The 19650-nt window shown below is 46.2% G+C and overlaps 7 protein-coding genes across 7 annotated transcripts; 5 read left to right on the forward strand and 2 right to left on the reverse strand.

Moving 5' to 3' along the window:
* Window positions 1–755: 755 nt before the first annotated feature.
* Window positions 756–2344, forward strand: V8C40DRAFT_283666 (flavin monoamine oxidase family protein; the record flags this gene model as incomplete). The annotated part of the gene is made up of 2 exons (XM_083222005.1): window positions 756–1458; window positions 1520–2344. The coding sequence occupies exons 1-2, from the start codon at window positions 826–828 to the stop codon at window positions 2342–2344; spliced, it is 1458 nt and encodes a 485-aa protein (XP_083068104.1). The 5' UTR covers window positions 756–825.
* A 1166-nt stretch (window positions 2345–3510) lies between these two features.
* V8C40DRAFT_257356 (MFS transporter) lies at window positions 3511–5418 on the forward strand. The gene is made up of 3 exons (XM_083218478.1): window positions 3511–3849; window positions 3914–4103; window positions 4166–5418. The coding sequence occupies exons 1-3, from the start codon at window positions 3711–3713 to the stop codon at window positions 5271–5273; spliced, it is 1437 nt and encodes a 478-aa protein (XP_083068105.1). The 5' UTR covers window positions 3511–3710; the 3' UTR covers window positions 5274–5418.
* Window positions 5419–6255: 837 nt separating this feature from the next.
* Window positions 6256–9155, reverse strand: V8C40DRAFT_283674 (P-loop containing nucleoside triphosphate hydrolase protein). Its single transcript, XM_083222006.1, has 2 exons — window positions 6849–9155; window positions 6256–6723 (listed from the first exon to the last, which is right to left on the reverse strand). Exons 1-2 carry the CDS (start codon window positions 9084–9086, stop codon window positions 6475–6477), a joined length of 2487 nt encoding a protein of 828 aa, XP_083068106.1. The 5' UTR covers window positions 9087–9155; the 3' UTR covers window positions 6256–6474.
* A 444-nt stretch (window positions 9156–9599) lies between these two features.
* V8C40DRAFT_283676 (Clr5 domain-containing protein) lies at window positions 9600–12053 on the forward strand (the record flags this gene model as incomplete). Its single annotated transcript, XM_083222007.1, has 2 exons — window positions 9600–10356; window positions 10412–12053. Exons 1-2 carry the CDS (start codon window positions 9635–9637, stop codon window positions 12051–12053), a joined length of 2364 nt encoding a protein of 787 aa, XP_083068107.1. The 5' UTR covers window positions 9600–9634.
* A 354-nt stretch (window positions 12054–12407) lies between these two features.
* Window positions 12408–14290, reverse strand: V8C40DRAFT_257362 (uncharacterized protein). The gene has a single exon (XM_083218479.1). It carries the CDS (start codon window positions 14163–14165, stop codon window positions 12693–12695), a length of 1473 nt encoding a protein of 490 aa, XP_083068108.1. The 5' UTR covers window positions 14166–14290; the 3' UTR covers window positions 12408–12692.
* Window positions 14291–14826: 536 nt separating this feature from the next.
* V8C40DRAFT_257365 (N-acetyltransferase B complex non catalytic subunit-domain-containing protein) lies at window positions 14827–18553 on the forward strand. Its single transcript, XM_083218480.1, has 8 exons — window positions 14827–15059; window positions 15148–15432; window positions 15510–15590; window positions 15664–15753; window positions 15819–16180; window positions 16249–17369; window positions 17429–17547; window positions 17611–18553. The coding sequence occupies exons 1-8, from the start codon at window positions 14925–14927 to the stop codon at window positions 18364–18366; spliced, it is 2949 nt and encodes a 982-aa protein (XP_083068109.1). The 5' UTR covers window positions 14827–14924; the 3' UTR covers window positions 18367–18553.
* V8C40DRAFT_257367 (uncharacterized protein) lies at window positions 18469–19574 on the forward strand. The gene has a single exon (XM_083218481.1). It carries the CDS (start codon window positions 18605–18607, stop codon window positions 19460–19462), a length of 858 nt encoding a protein of 285 aa, XP_083068110.1. The 5' UTR covers window positions 18469–18604; the 3' UTR covers window positions 19463–19574.
* The last annotated feature ends 76 nt before the right edge of the window (window positions 19575–19650 follow it).

A 19650-nucleotide genomic window follows, 5' to 3' on the forward strand; every position in this document is an offset into this window, starting at 1 on the left:
GTCTCTTTAATAGATATTTATATATGAAAATAACATAGAGCTAATTATTACTAGAAACAATTATTAAAAACCTGCTATCACCTTGAGTTACTCTGCGAGTAACTCTTTAACAAAAATTGAGTTCAACTAAACTTCATCTTGGCAATCACGATGATGGAACATTGCAAGGCTGCATATGCCAGATAAGGGTTACCAGATGATGTATAAATCGTATTGGTAAAAGATTGTATTAATTGAACATATTCCTAGAGATTACCGTGAAAACTGCCGTTTGTGGGTTCTACCGCGGAGATCAGCCTAATGGGTAGGTAGGCAATGCGAATACTGCAAAGGTTCTTTAAAAGTCCTTATCAAAAGGCCTGTCAACACCCCTGGATTGTAGCCTGGAGGAGCTGCAATGTTGAACATCATGTCATGCAAGGTGCAAAAAAACCGCCGGTCGACTCGATGGAATTGTAAGTGATGGGGCGGCGGTGATTTTTACAGCCCCCTTGCTGATGGAGCCAAACAAGGATCTGACTCCTTCGTAATTGCTTGTCAAGCACTAGCCGCTCTGTCACTTTTTATTTCCACGATGGAAATAAAATAAAATAAAATAAAATAGATAAAATAAACAGAGAAATAAAATAAAATAAAATAAAATAAAATAAATAAATAGATAAAATACAATAAATAGGTAAAAATAACGATGCTATATCTATGAGCACGTAACGGCTGCTGTCTTTCTTGAATCATCTTTATATCACACTTGTTGTGTTGAATATTTATCTTTGTTACCAAGAAAACCGGTGATATACAACATCTTGTATTCATACTCTAGCAACCATGCATGTGGGCATAATTGGTGCGGGCATTTCAGGCCTTTATACAGCTTTGCTGTTACGCCGAGAAGGTCACAAAGTGACAATTTTCGAGGCAGCTGATCGAGTTGGCGGTCGTATCTACACTCATCGATTTACACCGCAAGCCAAATCAGAGGACATTTACTTTGAAGCTGGTGCCATGCGCATCCCCCGCTCCTCTTTGCATTCAAAGGTGTTCGATTTTGTTCGTTATCTCAACACACATGGTTTCGCTGGAGATAAGATTGAGCTTATTCCATATATTCTCGACCATGAGAACAACAGATCCTTCTTCCAGAACCAGAAGGGTGCGCTACAGGACAGCAAATGGGCAGCTGAGGCTGGTCTTCCTGAAGCCTATCGCAATAAGACCCCTCAACAACTTCTTGGAAGCGTTGTCTTACCCTGGCTATCTATACTTCGCAAAGACTTTGATGCTGGGTTTGAGAAATTGCTTAAATACGACGAATACTCGTTCCGGGCCTATCTCCGCCTGGTTGTCGGATGGCCTCACGAGGTCATAGAGTTTGTCGAGCTTTTCTGCTCTCAAACTAATCAATACGATCTAAGCTTTACAGAGATCATAATGCAGAACTTGGACTTTGATACTAAAGACGTAAGTCAATTTATTCCTTTAAGCTTTATAACTTCGAATTTGTAGACTAACTGTCATTCAGTGGGCAACTGTTCGAGACGGCATGTCTCGCATCACTCAATGTGCTGCTTCATTAGTTGGCTCGAAGAATATTCGCCTCAACTCGCGAGTAGATCGCATTATCAACCTAGATAATGGAAAGGTTCAGCTGTCAGCACAGGGCCTTCATCAGACTTACACTGCTACTTTTGACAAAGTGGTTGTTGCGACACCGCCATCTGCTCTTCACAGCATTGTGGACCGCCCCAGGTGGTCTTTCATGAAAGAACAGTCCATTCGAGGGGCTCACTACGAGCCTCTCTACAAAATCGGCCTGCACTTTCGAACTCGCTTCTGGGAGCGTTCTAGTGCTAACCCGTGCTTTGGTGGCCAGAGCACGACTGATCTGCGCTTCCGCTGGATTGTATATCCTTCCAACGACCTTGGAAGCAACGGCTCTGGCGTTTTGTTGCTTTACAGCTGGATGAGCGATGCTGCCAAGTGGACTGGGTTGTCACGCCCAGAAAGAATAAAGATTTGCTTGCATGATCTTAGTAAATACTTTGCTGATGAGGTTGAAATTGATGTCTACGAGCAATTCATCGAGGCTTTTGACATTACATGGTCGGCCGAATCGTGCGGTGGAGATGCCATGTTCCTCCCAGGCCAATTCTCCCGCTTCTTTGAAGTAGCGAAGAAGCCAGAGGGTAATATTCATTTTGCTGGAGAACATCTATCAAAGCACCATACATGGGTAAGAGATGATTCCATTTCCCCCCTCTTTTCCTTTTCTCCACTTTCTCTTCTTCCACTTGTCTTATCGATGACTCTATACTTACATATTACATACAGATTGCAGGGGCTATAGATTCCGCTTTGCATACAACTGCCGAACTTCTAGGCCGTCAGAACAAGCCTGAGAGTGTTGGCTCAGATGTTGACACTAGCACCCCGCTATTAGCTCTTGGTCGTGAATTCTTAACTCTAGACGACCAACGGCGTGCTCAGAAGACAGATATAAGCTCTCGTAGATTTAAGGCTTGTGTAATTCCGAAACACATGAATGTGCAGTATATGGAGGTCTTTTAAAGAAAACCAAATTAACTTAGAACCAAAACTTTTCTTCTATTCAGATAAGAGTAATAGAAATCAAGCTTTGAGCACTCGACTTGCATAGAGCGAGACTATCACATAATTGTTCAATACGTATTAAAGATGAATGGGCCTATGGTATAAAACTTAATATTCCAAGCAATGTATATGATTTCATCTGAGTGAATAATTTATATACAGGTAGTAATGCAGCAATCGAAGTGACTTCGGGCTGGTAACCCTTTTAGGAATAATATAAATCGAAGCGCTATGTTTCTTCGCTATTCCCCTTTGTGACGAGAAAACAAATTTAAGCATTTCGAAACTAACGGACTCTGACTAACGGACTCTGCCCGTCGGCTTGATGTCACCTCTATTGCATAGACAGCTAGCTTCTTTCGAATCGTTTGGTTAGTTACTCCATTCGGACAATGGTAACCCTTGTATACGTGTATCTAACAATCACATGTTGTAGCAATACGAAGCATCAATGATACGATTTGCACGTTTGCCACCCAGCGAGCACGTCGTTACCAGCATCATTGGCGAGTACATGCGGAGTAAAGAAGTTGCGAATGAGAGAGGTTTGATAATCCACAGTAAGATGATGCAGAACACGATTCAAAGACGTGTATCGGCGCGATGTTACCTTGACCCCCGTCCCGTCCTGCTCCTGAGAACATTAGGCAACCGTCTGCTTACTGTCAATCCCACGTGCATCTTTCTACGATCGCGGGCTTCTGATCAGCAACCATACCCTGGTTCAGTCTCCATATTTGCGGGAGGCAAGCCACCGGGTACCTTTCCTAATTACCCTCCCGCGATTTTATGGAGCAGGCTCTGGATTTGGGTGGAACTTTTGGATGATCAAGGAGGCATTGGCACGCCCTAAGGTTGACCAAAATGCGCGGTTGTAACGTCAGTGATCAGTCATCTTGACCAAATAATATTGCTCAAAACGCTCTTCACAAGCTGGAAATTTTGAAGAGAATAAAAATTTTCAACAATACAGCAAAGCGGCGGCCTCTTCTAGACTTATTTTGTCTTTCTTACCTATTACTCTTATCGTGCCACCCGACAACTTCGAGACCGTCGAAATTGGAGCTCTAACCGTGAGCTGAACTTGGCTGCTGCATAGTAGTATGAAAGAGGAGGTGGCCGTCGGAAATGAATCCGCGGCATTGGAAGATGCTGTGGCAGAACTCGAAATCGGAGAAATAGAAGTCATCACAAAATTAGAAGGAAAGGATGATCCTCTGAACTGGTCACCAGTTGCAAGATGTGAGCATTGGTTGTCGCCAGAAAGAGAAGCTCCGCTTGGTATACTGATTCATCACATTATTAGGGGTTTATACAATCACCGTTGTTGGAATGTCAGGCATTGTCGGGTTTAGCGCAAGCGTGTATACGCCTGCTATCTCATCGATCGCCAAGGACCTTCATGTCTCTAATCTCATGTCCACATTGGGGTCAACGACTTACTTGATCGGTTCGGCATTTGGCCCCCTGTTCTTTGCTCCACTGTCGGAGATTTGGTAAGTGGATTGTTGCAAATCAACCGACGTGATAATGCTGATGATTTCTTTGCGGCTAATAGGGGTAGAAATCCACTCTATTACGGCACATTTCTGCTGTTTTGTCTTTCCACGTTGGGTTGCGCACTCGCGCAGAACATGAACACCTTGCTAATTTGCCGTTTCTTTGCCGGACTTTTTGGCATACCTGCAGTCGCAAACACAGGTGGTTCTATCACCGACTTGTGGCCTCAATCCCATCGATCCGTTCCACTTGCACTCTACACAGCGGCCAGCTTCTGTGGTCCGGTCTTGGGAACCCTCGTTGGTGGTTTCTTAACACAATACTTGTCTTGGAGATGGACCAATTGGGTTGTGTTTATCGTCGCTATGGCAATCTATGTCATAGTTCTGGTTGCTCTTCCTGAGACATACGCCCCCAGGCTACTTGAAGTGAAGAACGCCAAGGCTGGCATCAAAACACGACGAGATCTCCGAATGGCACAGTTTTCTCAAAGTTTGTTGCGCCCTTGGATCATGCTGTTCACAGAGCCCATTCTATTCACGCTATCGCTTTACATGGCTTTTGTTTACGGCGTGCTTTATCTAGACTTTACGGCTTATCCCGTCGTCTTTCAGAAAGCGCGCGGGTGGTCTATCGGCATTTCAGGATTGGCCTTCACAGGAATTGGTGTTGGGATGGGTGTTGCCACCGCCCTCTCACCGTGGGTTAACAATATCTACGCTCACTATAAGAAGAAGATTGGCCCGGTGCCTGAAGCCCGCTTGCCACATCTGATCCCAATCGTTTGGCTATTGCCAATTGGCATCTTTTGGTTCGGTTGGACTGCGCTGCCACCGACACATTGGATTGTGTCTATTCTTGCCGGCATACCTTTTGGTTTCGCTCTAGTCATGCTGTTCCTCGGCATCAATGCGTATCTTACTGATTGCTACGAGCGTTACAGTGCCAGCGCCTTGGCAGCTAACACGATGCTTCGCTGTCTATTTGGCGCTGGTTTTGCAGTGTTTGCTACAACGATGTATGAGAAGCTCGGCACGCCGTGGGCTACTAGTACCTTGGGATTTGTTGCCCTAGCTCTAGGAATACTGCCCTTGGTATTTTACAAATTTGGGGCCAGATTACGCGCTGCAAGTAAGTTCCATTTGAACGTTACAAGCAGTAATTAAAAACTCAGATTGCGAATTTGAACCGGAGTGTTCAAATTGAAAAGAATTAATGATTATCCAAATAGACTATATAAGTTGATTAGAACAAACATCATAGATATCATGAAACCTTTAAAAAGACAAGGAAGGAATAATACTCTCGTTCAAACATAACCTACATGACAATTATAAAATAAACTATTACATAGTGATTGATACAGACCCATGTTTTGAAGCAGAGACACGGTGAGTTTAGATCTATATTGACATGTAGGTTAGGCTGAATGAAAGAACAGTTGTATTACGTAGTGTATAGGGTGACCCGAGTAGATCTAGCCTTGTGTCCTGTTGAAATGAAGATATATAAGCCTCAATGGCCCTCTGGCTTTCGGCCTTTTTGCAATTTCAACATGTCCATTATCAATCTCAAGTAAGTGTCTAAGCATTTAAACAAGTGTGACGGTGTAATGTACTTATTCCGTTGCTATTACCGTAGCGGTTATGAGGCACAGTTGCTGTAATTTCCTCTAATATAAGAACAATATCCTTCGTATGTCAGGCGCCAGTTATAAAGGGGACGCTCTTTTGTTCTTTGAACGCGAATAAAGCGTCAGATTTGTCAAGTAGCAAGCTAGCCGGCCTGACAGGCTGAACAAAGCTATAAGAAGGAGCTGTAGCCCCTTTGTTTCAAAGAAGATCATAGATAATTACAGTCCTTTGTTTAACTCTAGCTGTGCGGTCCGTGATAGTGACCGTGCAGTCCTTAGCCTTGATTCTTTCACTCTTCCCTTCGCTGCTAGCTCCGAGATAGTATGTGGTAGTTGATTGGCTACCTGTCTGTTCCTTGATGTTTACCAGCTACGCTTATCGCAATATGTCGGAATGTAACATGCCTTGCTATCTCGATCAATGACGGAATGTAACATGCCTTACTATCTCGATTAATGACGGGATGTAACATCCCTTACTATCTCGATTAATGAATTATCCTACCAATCCCTGTATTTTATCTTAACGAAAGTATTGCTCTAAACCCAACGCAGTCTGAATGAAGATTGTGCCATCGGTACACGGCAACCAGTTACACCGGGGTTTTCTTTAGTTTCCTCCCCCACTGTCCCCTCCATTTTTAATCTACATACACTGTAATTCGGATGTTGTAGCTATCTTCGAACGGTGCTCCTAGTGTGTATGGTTCTGAACAGACAATGACACAAACTTGCTACTCTCGAGCAATACTACAGCGATAATCTTGAGCAACCTCATAGACCGACTTCAAAACATCCAACTCGGCTTGTAGCTTAGCTCGCTGTTCAACGATACGCGGATTCTCTGCCGCAATCTTATTGATCGTCACATCATCTGTGTTCATGATTATCTGCTGGGTGAATACGGAGTCGGCGAGCTCTCCCAGCAGGCCTTCATCAACGACAAGAGAGTTTACATAGCCAACAAAAGCTATCATGGTCATCTAAAGATTTGATGTTAGTGTGATACTGTAATGTGATAGTCAGAGAGTGGAGCATCTTCTTCATAAACTATGCGCTTGCTAGTCGGCTTAGGAGGAGAAGGAAACGGCGTAGGGACTAGCCTTACCAGGTAGCGAGCCTCCACTTGATCGATCACTCGAGTCGCTGCAAAACGTTCGAGGGCCTCTGGATATAATCCGATAGAGTCCAAACTCTTGGTTTCTGGTGGTGGTTGGTTACCTTTGAAGGCATCAATCACGATATTCGTGGACCATTTCATAATCTTGTCTGTGACGGGGTCTCCCAGTTTGAGTGCTGCGAATGCTTCAGAAGTGAACTTCGTATGAAATGAGGAGATTATCTGATCAACAAGCTCCACATCAGTCCCATTACTAGATTCCCGAAGCGCTTCAGTAAGCCGTAAGGCAAAAGCTTCGGATTGCTTGCGTAACAAGACCACATCAGTAAACGCATCGTTAAACCCTGTGTTACCCCGTCGATGGCAACTCAAAAGCTTCCGGAGTAGCAAATCTGCTTTTATACTCAAGTCTTTCAGTCGTGGGCTGGTAATATACTTTCGGATGGATTCCCGTACATCGGTATTGCTACAACATGCTTTGAGAGCAGAATCGTTGAAGGAATGCAACCGCCTACACACTCGTTCCACATGATCTCGCGCTATAGCTTCCCAGTTTGCTGACTGGTACTCGAATAGACCGCCAAAGGCTGCGTCGCTTGCTTCCCCTCGGGGCTCGCCAGCTCTCCAACGTTCGATCAAGGGCATTACTCTCCTTTCGAAGTCCTTACGAGTGATTGTTCTCGTCGTGTAGAAGTCCCCTTTGCTGCCAAGCTGTGGTGACGAGAGGTCATCAGAAGCGTCAGAAGAGCTGGACGAGAAGCTTGTATTTCGCTTCAAAGAGAGACCGTTGGCTCTCCGCGTGGAAGTCGTGGTGGATTTATGGCTTTCCTCGTCGTTTGTATCGTCACTTACATTCGCCTCACTAATAGGGGATGTAATACCAGTAGTCAAATCATCGTCCACTAATGCCCGCGTTTTGCCACAATCGTGCATCGTCTTGGAAAACTCTCTGTTCAGAAATCTGACTGTAGCTCGAAGCCTTTTAACCTGGCTACTAGGATCGTTGTCGTGAAATTCTGGAAAGAAATAGAGACAGGCTGGACATTTTTTAGATGACAAAGGGTGCAGCTGCCTGCATCGTGGGTTGTTATAAGTGCCTTGAACGGCCTCTCTAGCCAACTGCTCAAATTTGCGGGCGATATCGGAAAGAAACCTTCTATTATCTTCCATACTGCTTCTTTGAGGGCCCAACTCCGAAATTTGCTTCTCAGTCTTTGTAATCATTCCATAAATCTCGTTGCAAAGCTTGGGAAGTTGTTTCAAGATATGATTCCGGAATACTTCCCGCAGCGTCGCTCTCAAGCCTTGGATTCCTTTCTTGTCGGAATCGATTGATTTCCAATCCTCGGAGTTAAAAAATTCCGATTCACATCTATCTCTATCTTGGAGGGAATTGCTTAATCTCTCCTCTTTGCTCTGGTTCCGTAGGACGTGCCATCCAAAGCTGTAGTCCGATTGATCCAAGTTCCCATTAATGAGATTTTTCACTTCATCCCAACATTGCTTATTGTCAGCATGTGTAATGACGCCAACTGTCCGATGCTTCAGGGAATCGTCATCCCGCATCAGTCTCCCAAGAAGCCCTGGGGCCAACTGAGTGGCATATTGAGACCGACCGTGGATCACCAATATTACCACGTTTCTCTTGGATGCAATGCGGGCTTCGACAATACCTTGAACGATCTGTCGTCCGGCATCGTCTTGCTCCTTGCTTGGTGATTGAAACAGTCCGGGAAGATCTGTGATTTCGAGAAATGGAACGTCGGGTCCGTGTCTTTCAATCGTAAACACATCCGCACTGAAGGTCTTGCTGCCCCGCTGGGTAGCGAGTTGGCTATTTTGAGCCTCATTAGAGGTGTTTGTTTGGGCTTGGATATGTTTCTGAAATTTCTCTATGGCTTCTTGAGTCGATTTCTGCACATTGTCCTCGTTTCCGTGAGGTGAGATTTGTTGTCTTGGATGGATAGGCGATGTCACATATGTTTCGTCAACTGCGGACCTTTGAAGGACAAGTCTAATAGGAAATGTCGTGCAGATTCCGTCCGCAACTGGGAAACGGAAACGCGCAAGCGCCTCTAAGACGGAGCTCTTGCCACTGTTTTGATCGCCAACGACTATGAGACTTGGAGCTTCGATTCTGCGTTCGTCGCTGAGGCTAGAGAGTCGATAGAGCTCCTTGAACAATGTGGACTCTTCTTGCCCAAATAAGTCAGAAACTGCCTCCATGATGTCTTTTTGGGAAGCTTTGAATACGGTAGATTTAAGAAACCCGAAAGAGATGAGTTTGTAAATGTGGTTGTATGTGCGTTGCAAGAGAGGTTCAAGCTGCTTCGAGCGGTCCTGCGTGTGTATTTATATCTGAGTTCTCAAAGATTATGGTGAAGGAACATGCAGTTGTTAGCCTGTCGAAATCGCAGCCCCATGGCTTCGAGAGAGGAAATACCAAGTCCTCCAACATCATCAGGCAGGGACCCCAGCATCGACTGATGATACGTCACTTCATTCAGCCTTGATGTTGGAAGTTTAGCATCGAGCCAATCAGGGCGTCGCAACGCAGGTCAAACAGGCTGCAGGATATCACAGGAAGTTTAGCATCGGCCACTCATAGTGTCGCATATGCACACCGAACCACGCTAAGGCACGATATGTTGTGTATGCGTTGGCTGTGGCAGTATGACTGACTACTCATATGTCTGCCCAGCTGCATTCCCCTCATAACTTTCCATCTCAATGTCCCGTTTTCATCCCATTGTCAATACCTTGCGATTCAAACCATGCAGCCGCGCCCTTCAATTAGCAGAATGTCAGAATTTGAGATAAATGAATTCAGCCTGCACCTCGGACACACTGATCCCGACAACGAGGTTGGCGAGTTGCTGTTGGATCCTGCAACCCTCTCCAACATGGCGCATAATCAACAGCATCCAGGTTTTGACGCCAACCTCGCTGCATCCTGGGCAGACGGTGCTTTACAGCCACTCAACGACGCTGCCACCCAGCCTGATTTTTTTGGTCCACATTTCGAGTGTTACACTGATCAGAACGCCATATTGTCCAATTTCACAGGAGCTGACGTTGGTACGGGACCATCAGGCTTCGGGCAAACATCATCTTCGTACAGTTTCATCGATAATTCTTCCTACAACATATTAGGAGACGGTGATGTTGAGTCTATTTACCAAGGCTCCTTTGACTTCCATGGCGATGTGAACCAACTCCCATTTGCTCAAAACACTTTTAACTTCCAAGCGTCGCACAATCTCTCTGTCGCCTCTGGATTGACGCAAGACATACCTGTTGTCTCCGCTCAGCATCACTTGTCCCAAAAGCAACCGCGGAAAGCAAAGAAGAGCAGCCAACGTAAGAAACCAAGAAAGAGGACCACTTTTGACTGGGCCGATGCGAAGCCATATCTCCAGCGCCTATACATTGAGCAGGATCACACGATCGCTGAGGTGTCGTTTGTAATGGCTGTTTTGTATAGCTTTACTGCTACGTATGTTTCTAAATGGCTTCCAATTGATTGAAATGCTCTTAGCTAACAAATCCAGCTCTTCAACACTTCAAAAGAAATTCTCTGGCGAACTAGGTTTAAGAAAAAATAATAGGTCAAGGCCTGCTTCTGACCTTGAAAAGGCTGATAGGCGTCGACCAGCCCAATCTTATCGAGCGCGCCTCGTTAAACAATCCGCCACGCTTGCGATGAGATACATAAACTCACAAGCTCCGATGACTATTGTACCTGGGAGGCCTTACGGCGACCAAGAACTTATGCTTCATTCCATCGATGTTTATACCAGAGGCTTATTTGGAGCGGGCGACAACAGCTGGACCTATAACGACCTTGATTTTGTTCCTCCACCGGGAGTTTCGACTGGATACCAGGCATGGTCAGAGCTCGAAACCAATTGGTCCAACATCGACTACCTGACCAATTGGGGTTTGCACAAAGAGGTCAACTCATCACTCACGGATCTTCTTGCATATTTGAAGCAAGAGGCAGTCGCTCGGTACCCTGGTCCGCATTTCTTGGTCTATTTCTGGAAGGTCTGTCTTATCGTTATAGACATTCGGACAGGATCATCTGTTGCTATGCCTTTCCTTTTTCTCAAATTATTTTTGCACGAGATACGAGGCACTCTCCAGCACTTTCTAGGGAAGCATCCGCTAGTAGATATCGTTCAGTCCTTGCTCAACATACTGGACTTGGCGATTAAGCGGGCCCTAGCAGATAGGCGGGCCTTTGCAGAGAAGCAGGCTTTGGCAGAGAAGCAGACCTCGCCAAAGAAGAAAACTTCGCCAAAGAATAAGGCCTCGTCAAAGCAGAAGGTCCCGTGGGTGAGGCAGGCCTCGCCGGCGGGACATCTAACCCACACAATTGGTATCGCATACTGGAAATCCATACACATCCTTGGGGAAATGATCGGTCGAGACCATCGCATCATATTGAACATGCAATCCAATTGCGCCAAACACTGGAAAGGCAAGTTTGAGATCAATAACAAAATACTGAAAAAGCAGTATGATCATCTGAAAGACCACTATGATAATCTTCGCACTACTGTCAATAATCCCAAACCTAACTTCGCGATGGAGCAATGGATTGCTGTCCTGTCTGACTCTACTTACTCGGCGGCACGAAAGAAGGGGTCTCAGACTGAAGATATCTTGAAGGATGCAATGGAGTTATGGAGGTTGACAGAAGGTCATTGCAGGGCCCAGAAGTCTGCGCTTACGTTTAATCAAACCACTCGCGCCTTCGTCTTAGCCGCCAATCTCCTAGCAGGACACCACCTGGCTGAGTCCAACAAGTTCCAGAATTCTCGAAATTACGACATAAAAAGCCGGGAGGAAGGCATAAAGTACTTGAGTAGTGCTGTTGATACGCTAGGACAAGGGGACGTCACATGCTTGATTCTGGCGGCTGACTTCTCAAAACTGCTGGCCGGATGGACGAAGCCAAATAGACAGACGCCCCAGGCACGGTTCACGCGAGAAGCAGACCTTTTCAATAAAGAAAGAATCAGATCGCGCGATTTACTTAAAAAGGTATCTACAATATTGGACACCAGGTCAAGGAAGTCGCTCGTGTTTCAATACGAGGCAATATCCTTTCCCCAACGCCACAAGAACGACTGGCGGAAAGAGAGAATTATTAGTAGAGATCGTTGGTTATCTCGTATTGGAAGCTAATTTGATACAGAGACTAAAACATATTGATTAAAGAGTTTCCTAGAGCTTAAAAACCTATGGTAGTTTCGTAGCTTTATATAAATTAGAGACATATAAAGATCCAACTGCTAAGGGTGTTAGATCGCATAAGACTAGAATTTCAGGATCTAGACTATGGAGGCTAAAAACACTACTGAGCTACTTTCATGCATAGCATTGACGGCGATTAAGTGCAGTATCAGAACGCAACAGCATTGGTGGACCTCCTCGTTAGCAGCGACGTCTCGCCGAACAAGCTTCGCAGGTTCCATATGATGTCCTCCCAGGTAGTTATCACGACACCAACTCCGAATTAGTGGTTTCATCTACAACTAACGGTCTTATTGTGAGGTGAAGTGCGGCACAAGGAAAAGAATTTTTCATCAAAGAGAAATTGCTAATTGAAAACTACTAAAGAACTGGGTGATACATATATGTACATATACCTCTAAACAGATCCCAACAAACTACACTGTTTCACAATTTTGACAGTTCGCTTCGAAATGCCTTAACTAGTGACTTCCCTATCGCCTCTCAAAGTTTATTTTGCACGTCAAAGGTGATCCTAGCAATCTTAGCGTAGTCTGAATGAAGATGGTTGCATTAGTACATGGCAACCTTTTACACTGAGATTTTCTTCACTTCCGTCTCCCCCTGTTGCCCGTCTTGATTTGCAATCCGCTCTCGCCACACACTCTCAACTTCGTTGCGAATACCCTGCGAGTAGTCCGCCTCATCTTGGTGCAACTCCTTGCACGAGCTGTCAAACTCGGAGAGGGCGCTATCGAGGTAATTTTCTTCGGCAACACCTCCATTTGCACAAGAAGCATTATGCAAATTCCGAATCAATTTTTCCAAAGCCAAAAACGGTTCTCTGTTTGGAAGCAGTCCCAGTGCAGTCCATGGCACACTGCCGAGACGATGAGCATCGTCAACGCCGAGGCAAGCCTGTATGATACTCTTGTATTTCTTGTCGTTGGCCGCCACCGTGCGTGTGCTGTATGGGCCAAGAAAACTCATTGATTCCGGTTGAAACATTTGATCCACGACAGTCAGCCAAAGCTCAGCCAGGGAACCGTACACGAGGATTCCGAGGAAGCCTAGCTGCATGTAGCCCGTCATATTGACCATGTTGGCAACCGAAGCGAGAGCTGCCAGAAGACCGGTTATCATCCAAGACCAGTGGACTAGTTTATTATGCAGTTTGTTGTCCGCAAACCACCATGATGTGCGGGCCCATCTCTCCATAGTCTCCTGTGTGCCTTTAAAAATAACCCAACCGCCGGCCGGCCGCTCATAAATGGCAAAAACAATTTCATCGTCTTGTCTGATGTTCAACTCTGCCTTCCACGTATCCGATTCAACTAATTGGCAGAACGAGACTGCGGTCGACGCCAGCCAATGTATTAAATAGGTCCCAAAAAGCACTACACCCCAAATATCGTTTAGCAAGACACTGAATACCAGTCCGCCTGACAGTAATAGTCCCATAATAATCTCAGTGAGTCCAAAGATAGTTTTGCCAAGAAGCCATTTCATTCTGTATCTCGTGTTGGCGTGTTGCGACTCCGAGACAACGTATTTCTCCGCTAATGCCCTTCTTCCCGGCCGCAAAAGTGAAACAATAATAATATCGTTCCTTGGGTACATTGACGGACGAAATGCCAGCGAGTCGACGAAGCTCGATTCACTGCCGCTCAGGGGTAGTGTGGGGAACAAGTTGATTACTTTGCCAATTGTTGACTTGACGTTGAGATTGTCCACGTTGCCCATGAACATTTCCAACCCGGGATGAATAGAACGGTAATTGCGTATAAAATGGCCTACGAGTACAGATACGGGCACAGTTACTGCGCCAACCTGCATGAGATGCGGCCATCGCAGTCGCTTGGCCTCGGAGCGATGAGGCTGAGAATAGAGCCTCGATGCACTCACTGAAGCACGTGGGTTCCAGAGAATCGCGAGGACAGCAAGCGGGTCGAAGGACACGGATTCGGATGTCTTGAGACCTGGTGTCACATCACCTTGACTCCAGGGAAGAGTGGCCGATGAGAGGGACACTATGGAGAGCCATAACAGGACTCTTGAAAACATTTTGGCATATCAGCATTCACCGGGAATGGCTAATGAAGTAAAATCTCAATATTTGGCGGGTTGGAGAAGTGCCCAGCTTGTCGTTTTCCATCTTTACGCCGTAGGATTTTACGCGCTTTACAGGGGTGTTAGCTGAATACAGGCATCCATCCAATAGAGACGATCAATAAACACAGCATGACATTAGCTAAATATGCAGCAAGACAAACCCCGCGCCACGACTGATTGCAAATGGCAACGATTTCCTGGATTCTGCTCTGCTTTCGCCATGGATTAAACACATACGAGTACTCATCTAGCCATATCGTGTGCAACATCCGACTATGTTGCGTCGTTTTCCCGTCTTAGTGCTAAACGTGAGAAGGATCCATGAAACATGTGGCTCATAACTCACACCGTATGGCGGACATATCATGATGTAATAAACAATGAAGAAACTTTGGCTGTTGTAGTACAAGTCTCCTGAACTGATTACAGCCAAACGCACATGTAATTATCATGCCATAGCAGTTGAAACTATCGTAAACTGTGTATGTAGGTTAGGTAGTGACAGCCTCGTCTCAAAAGCGCCACATCTCCACGTCTGCAGCCACATATGGTGGGGTATCCGTGGCTAAGCTGTCAGCCTTGCTCAGATCAGCATTGCTCTCCAAATTGACCCCTCCAAACCATTCAACGATTCTCACGGCCATTTTGGTGCCTCGAATTCTGGAAGCGATTGAGAGCGTGCAGCCAAATACTCCCAAAAACACGCTCCTCATGAATCGCCAAAGACCTCGGCTTAAGAATGGAGTCGATCTCCAGCTCCAGTCGGCCTTTCAAGACGGCAACTGGCCTGTTGTGATCCGCCTGGCCGAGAAACGAGCTAAGACGCTCAACGACCAGTATTATGAGGTGAGCTTGGCGATTCAGAACTGCAGGTGTCGAGGCTCTCTGTAAAAGAAAGGTACGGAGCTGACCAGCTGGTATTTACACGATACAGGCCGTCAAAATCTGCGCCGAGAGCCAGCTGGATGATCCCGCTGCCAAGTTTGCTGCGGTTGCCGCCGTCTGGAAATTTGTCAAGGAGGGAAGCACTGTCAAAGACGTAGATGCTATTGATCTGTTGGAATGGGCCACGACAAATCTGCTGGACCAGGACGATTTTGTCGAGACTCTGGGTCCGTTGAGAGTGCGTGCTGTCAAGGCTGCCCCGAAGGACAAGTTTGCCGCAACTCGATGCCTCGAATCATGCTTGCTTCACTGGGACCTGGCTAGCGCTCAACAGGTAAAGCTCCAGCATCTCATATTCTTGCTGGCCGATAAACGGCTTTGAGATCGTTTGAGGGAACTGACACGATGCAGATTGCGGCCATCATCGACCGCTCTTTTCCACAGGACAGGGACATGCTGTTCTGGAACATTGTAGTCACGCACCTTCTTTCTGTAAGTCATAATTTTGAGCGAGTTGATAACCCTATCAGATCTTTTTGTGTACTAGATGCTAACGTGGGCACAGATGAGTCCTCAAGCCTCACCCGATAAGAGGAAATTGTACGGTACCTTGGCCCAAAAACAGATTGAGCGAGCTGCCCAAGTCACAGAACAGGTATTGTTTTACCTCTCAAGATTCCTTCATATCAACTCCAGTTCTAATCGTCGCTTTGGCACCAGGCTGAAGCAAACTCAAGCGAGGCAGCAGCCAAGCCTACCCCAAGACGTGTCAAGACCGAAGAAGAGACTCTCTTGCTCTATGACATTGTCGAGACACATGGAACCCCCCAAGATTTCCTCAAGCTCATCTCCAGTCCCGTATTCTCTCCGGCCGCACAATTTCGCCAAGGCCGAAAAGAGGTAGCCCTTCGCGCAATTGCCAAGTTCAGTCGAGATGGCGACTGGCTTTCTGTGTTCAACCTTTGCAAGGATTGTCTCTCCGATTGCGATGCTGATGGACAATTGACTTTGCTCGCATCCGACATTGCTGTGTGGCGGCATATAATTGATGCTGCAGGACATATTAAGGATGCCGACCCCGAGTAAGTGATGTGTCCCTCAAACCTAACTTTCCATAACCTTAAACGTATACTAACTTTATCACCTTGAGATCTACGAGCGTTGTTCAGAAACTACTTGCAAAACTGTTGTCGTCTGAGCACATGCGACCTATGTACAGACGCAACATCTTACTAGCAAGAGTCTTGGCAGTATTCAACCTCGGCCCCCGTGAAGAAAGTGATTTGCTGGACGGTCGCCCCTCGTCACTACGACTTCGAGAACTGATTCACTACATTGATGATCAGTATACTAGTCCTGCTTGTTTCAGTGATGTCAAGACATTGATGGAAAGCCTAGATGCGAACGGCTTGAAATATCTCGCGTTTGATCATTTGCCTCGACTGGCAGAGGGCGATGAGAAAAACTTCAAGGCAGCTTTCACAAGATTGTTGGCTCTAAAAACACAGTACCTGCTTTTGACACACCGGAAAACGAAATCCAGAGGCCAAGATCAACAGCTTCAATGTACCGTTTGTGAAACTACGGTGAAAACAGCGTTGTGTAACAATTGCCTCTCGCGGCTTTCTGCTGCAAGCGTGGCGTTTTACGACTCAATTACGAAATCCGATGGCGACAACTCGAAAATCAAGACCGAGGTGCTTCCAGAACTTGCAATACTGATAGCTTTTTGCAGCCTTAACCTGGCTTTCGACGGTCCTGCAAAGACTGGTCAGCCACTGGAATCAAAGGCAGCACGTCATCTCATTCGCGCTGCTCTCTTACTAGATGACCAGCTCGCACAGAATCCAGGTCACAGTCAGCTATCTCTCCTTTTGACACAACTGCACATACGTCTTGGTTCAGCCTACAGGGCCGCCGATGTTTGGGATGTTATTGGCGTCAAACGTACCATTATCGATTCTCTCGGGCCTGTTTTCTACGATCGCCTATCAACAATTGCCCCTGCGCTCCTGTCGTCTTATGATAGTTGGGGAAGCCATCTCATGGACCTTTTGCAATCTCACTACCAGATATCGTTGAAGCTCAGGATGCCTCGGCGCTTGGTCGATGCATTTGAATCAGGAAGCTACAGCAGCGTGATGGGAATACCAAAGTATATTGATCGCCTTCGGATGAGTTGTACACGGGCAATGAGTCTAGCAGAGGCGCGAAGGATCGAAAGGCTCTTGGGACAAACATCACATGAGTTGGATTCAGATCCGCGATTCAGTATGTTTTTATGTTTTCAGCACTCGTTGAAACATTGGGTAAACTGACAATATATACAGATGAGGTGGATGATGAATCACATCTCATCCAGACAATTGACTATGGGTCATTTCCATCATGGAACAGCAGTACAATCCAGCCGATGCATCTTAACCTCAGGCTCGGACCAGCCCCATCAGTAAGTGAAGCATTATCTACCCAACTCCTGCCCGACATCCAATCTGATCCTAACAACCTTTAGAATCGCCGGTGCCACTTGTCTCTGTTATCGGAAGCATTCAATGAACTACTGGCCTATAAACCTCCCTCTAGCTATAAATCATCAGCCGGGAGCTTGGAATACGATCACATTTATGTTATCGAGACATTGGCGCGCCTCAGTAACTCTTTCCCGAAGTTTTTGGCCGGTCCTGATGACGAAATGACTCGATCTGAACTTTTGTACTTTGAGGCCGTTAGCCTCATCTGTACCTTGATGTCTCTATGTGTCGATTTTGATCGATCTTCCGATAGCTCCGACGCTTTGACGCATATCATCAATGCATTGAAGCTGGTCCTTGCGAGCCAGCGAAATCAGATATTGCACGAGAAGGAATCTTCAATAGATCGTACGATTACGATGCTGGGCTCGATGCACAACATAACAATGCTTCGAGATACAACAGCGGCAATTAAGCTTGGTTCTCAATGGATCTTGAACCACAATGAGAGAGAAAAGGCGCGAGATAGGTCTGGGAAGAGCGGCCTTCCCAAGGACTTGGCTTCTCAATTCAAAGAGCTGCAGACAACCGCCGAAGCGAGCATCAAGGAAGGCCAGAGCTGGATCTCAGAGCTCAAGACGGAAGTCATGTCGAGGGATTTCGAGCCAAAGCTGAAGAGATTCATTTTGGATGGTGAGCACGAGATCAAGAGCATTCTCACTATGGACTCGCTGCCTGCGCTGATTGATAGCTGGCAATCTAACATCAAGGGATGGCAGCAGGTGAAATGGGCGTAGATGCACGTTCGGCAGGGTGGCTTGGATGAGCGATGTATAAAATGGAATGTGTACAGTGTAGATGAAGCAAGTGTCGGCCCAGTAGATAGAGAGTTAGTAGCCGTGGCTAACGTGCATAAACTGTACGCATGACGACAAAGAACCGTCATCAGTCATACATAGATTCTACCTTTTTTGAACCTCGCCATATCTTAAAGATGTCTTCGGCTCACGAAGAAAAGTCGTTTACTCAAAGAATATGGCTTCATCTATTTCCTCCTCAAATTCGAGCGCTTTCCTAGCCATTCCGCTAGAGATTCGCCGACAGATCTACCGATATTGTATCCCACAGAAGCCTCTCATTGATGTCTCTAGTGGCGTGTGCCGTAAAAACCGCTTCGACTGGTCCGAAGAACTAAATGAGCACCCTCATCATGGCCTGGAGGAGATTGGCGACACCCCTTTCATCGAGATTGAAGAGGGCTCAGAAAGCGAGTCTGAAACTTCGATAGATTGCGGTAACAATAGGGTCATGTACGAGCTCTATCCTAGTAGCAGGAGCGCATTCCCTGGCCTCTTTCTCTGCTGTCGACAAATCACTGAGGAGGTGACGGATATCTTATATGACGATGCTACCATGTTAGTCGGGCTTTGCAGTACTGGTCAAACTAAACTCGCCAAGTTGCCCAAGGCAAGAGAGAAAATCCGCAAAATGATCCTCATATTACGGCCGACTCGAGCGTTTTACAAACCCGATTTCCTAATGGACCCGAATATTTGGGATGGTATTCTTGGCAACCTTTCGATGCTCGGGATTATTGCGGAGCAACCCTCGAAAACCGAACGGGTTGAAGATGAGCTGGAAAATGCCCTCGAGAAATGGATCACGCGGATAACGCCTATTTGTGATTACATAGGCCAGTCCCTTAGTAGAGAAGCCGAGGTCGTGGTGGATGCAAATGATGAAGAAAAGACGGTAAATGTATTGGAAAAGGCAATGCTAGGGCGCTGTCGCTTTCAAAACTTTTCAATGGCCGATGTCATATTCAGAAGAGGAAGATACTCTCTAAAGTCTCTGGACTGGAATGATGTCGATGATGGTTCTTGTTTCGTGTAGGTGTTAGTCGAGTTGATCTTATCATTGAGCCTTCAATGTGTCCTGACTCGTTACTCGTGCTTAAAATTATCAATCTCAAAAGACTTAACACAGCCGCAAAGCTCAATTTACTCGAACAAAAGGAGAAAAAGCAGATGCCAAGCGCCTGAAACGGGCCTCGTCATTTTTGCATGTGGAGTGAACATCAC

Source organism: Trichoderma camerunense, assembly GCF_050948025.1.
Source record: "Trichoderma camerunense strain CBS 138272 chromosome Unknown V8C40scaffold_24, whole genome shotgun sequence".
Classification (NCBI taxonomy): domain Eukaryota; kingdom Fungi; phylum Ascomycota; class Sordariomycetes; order Hypocreales; family Hypocreaceae; genus Trichoderma; species Trichoderma camerunense.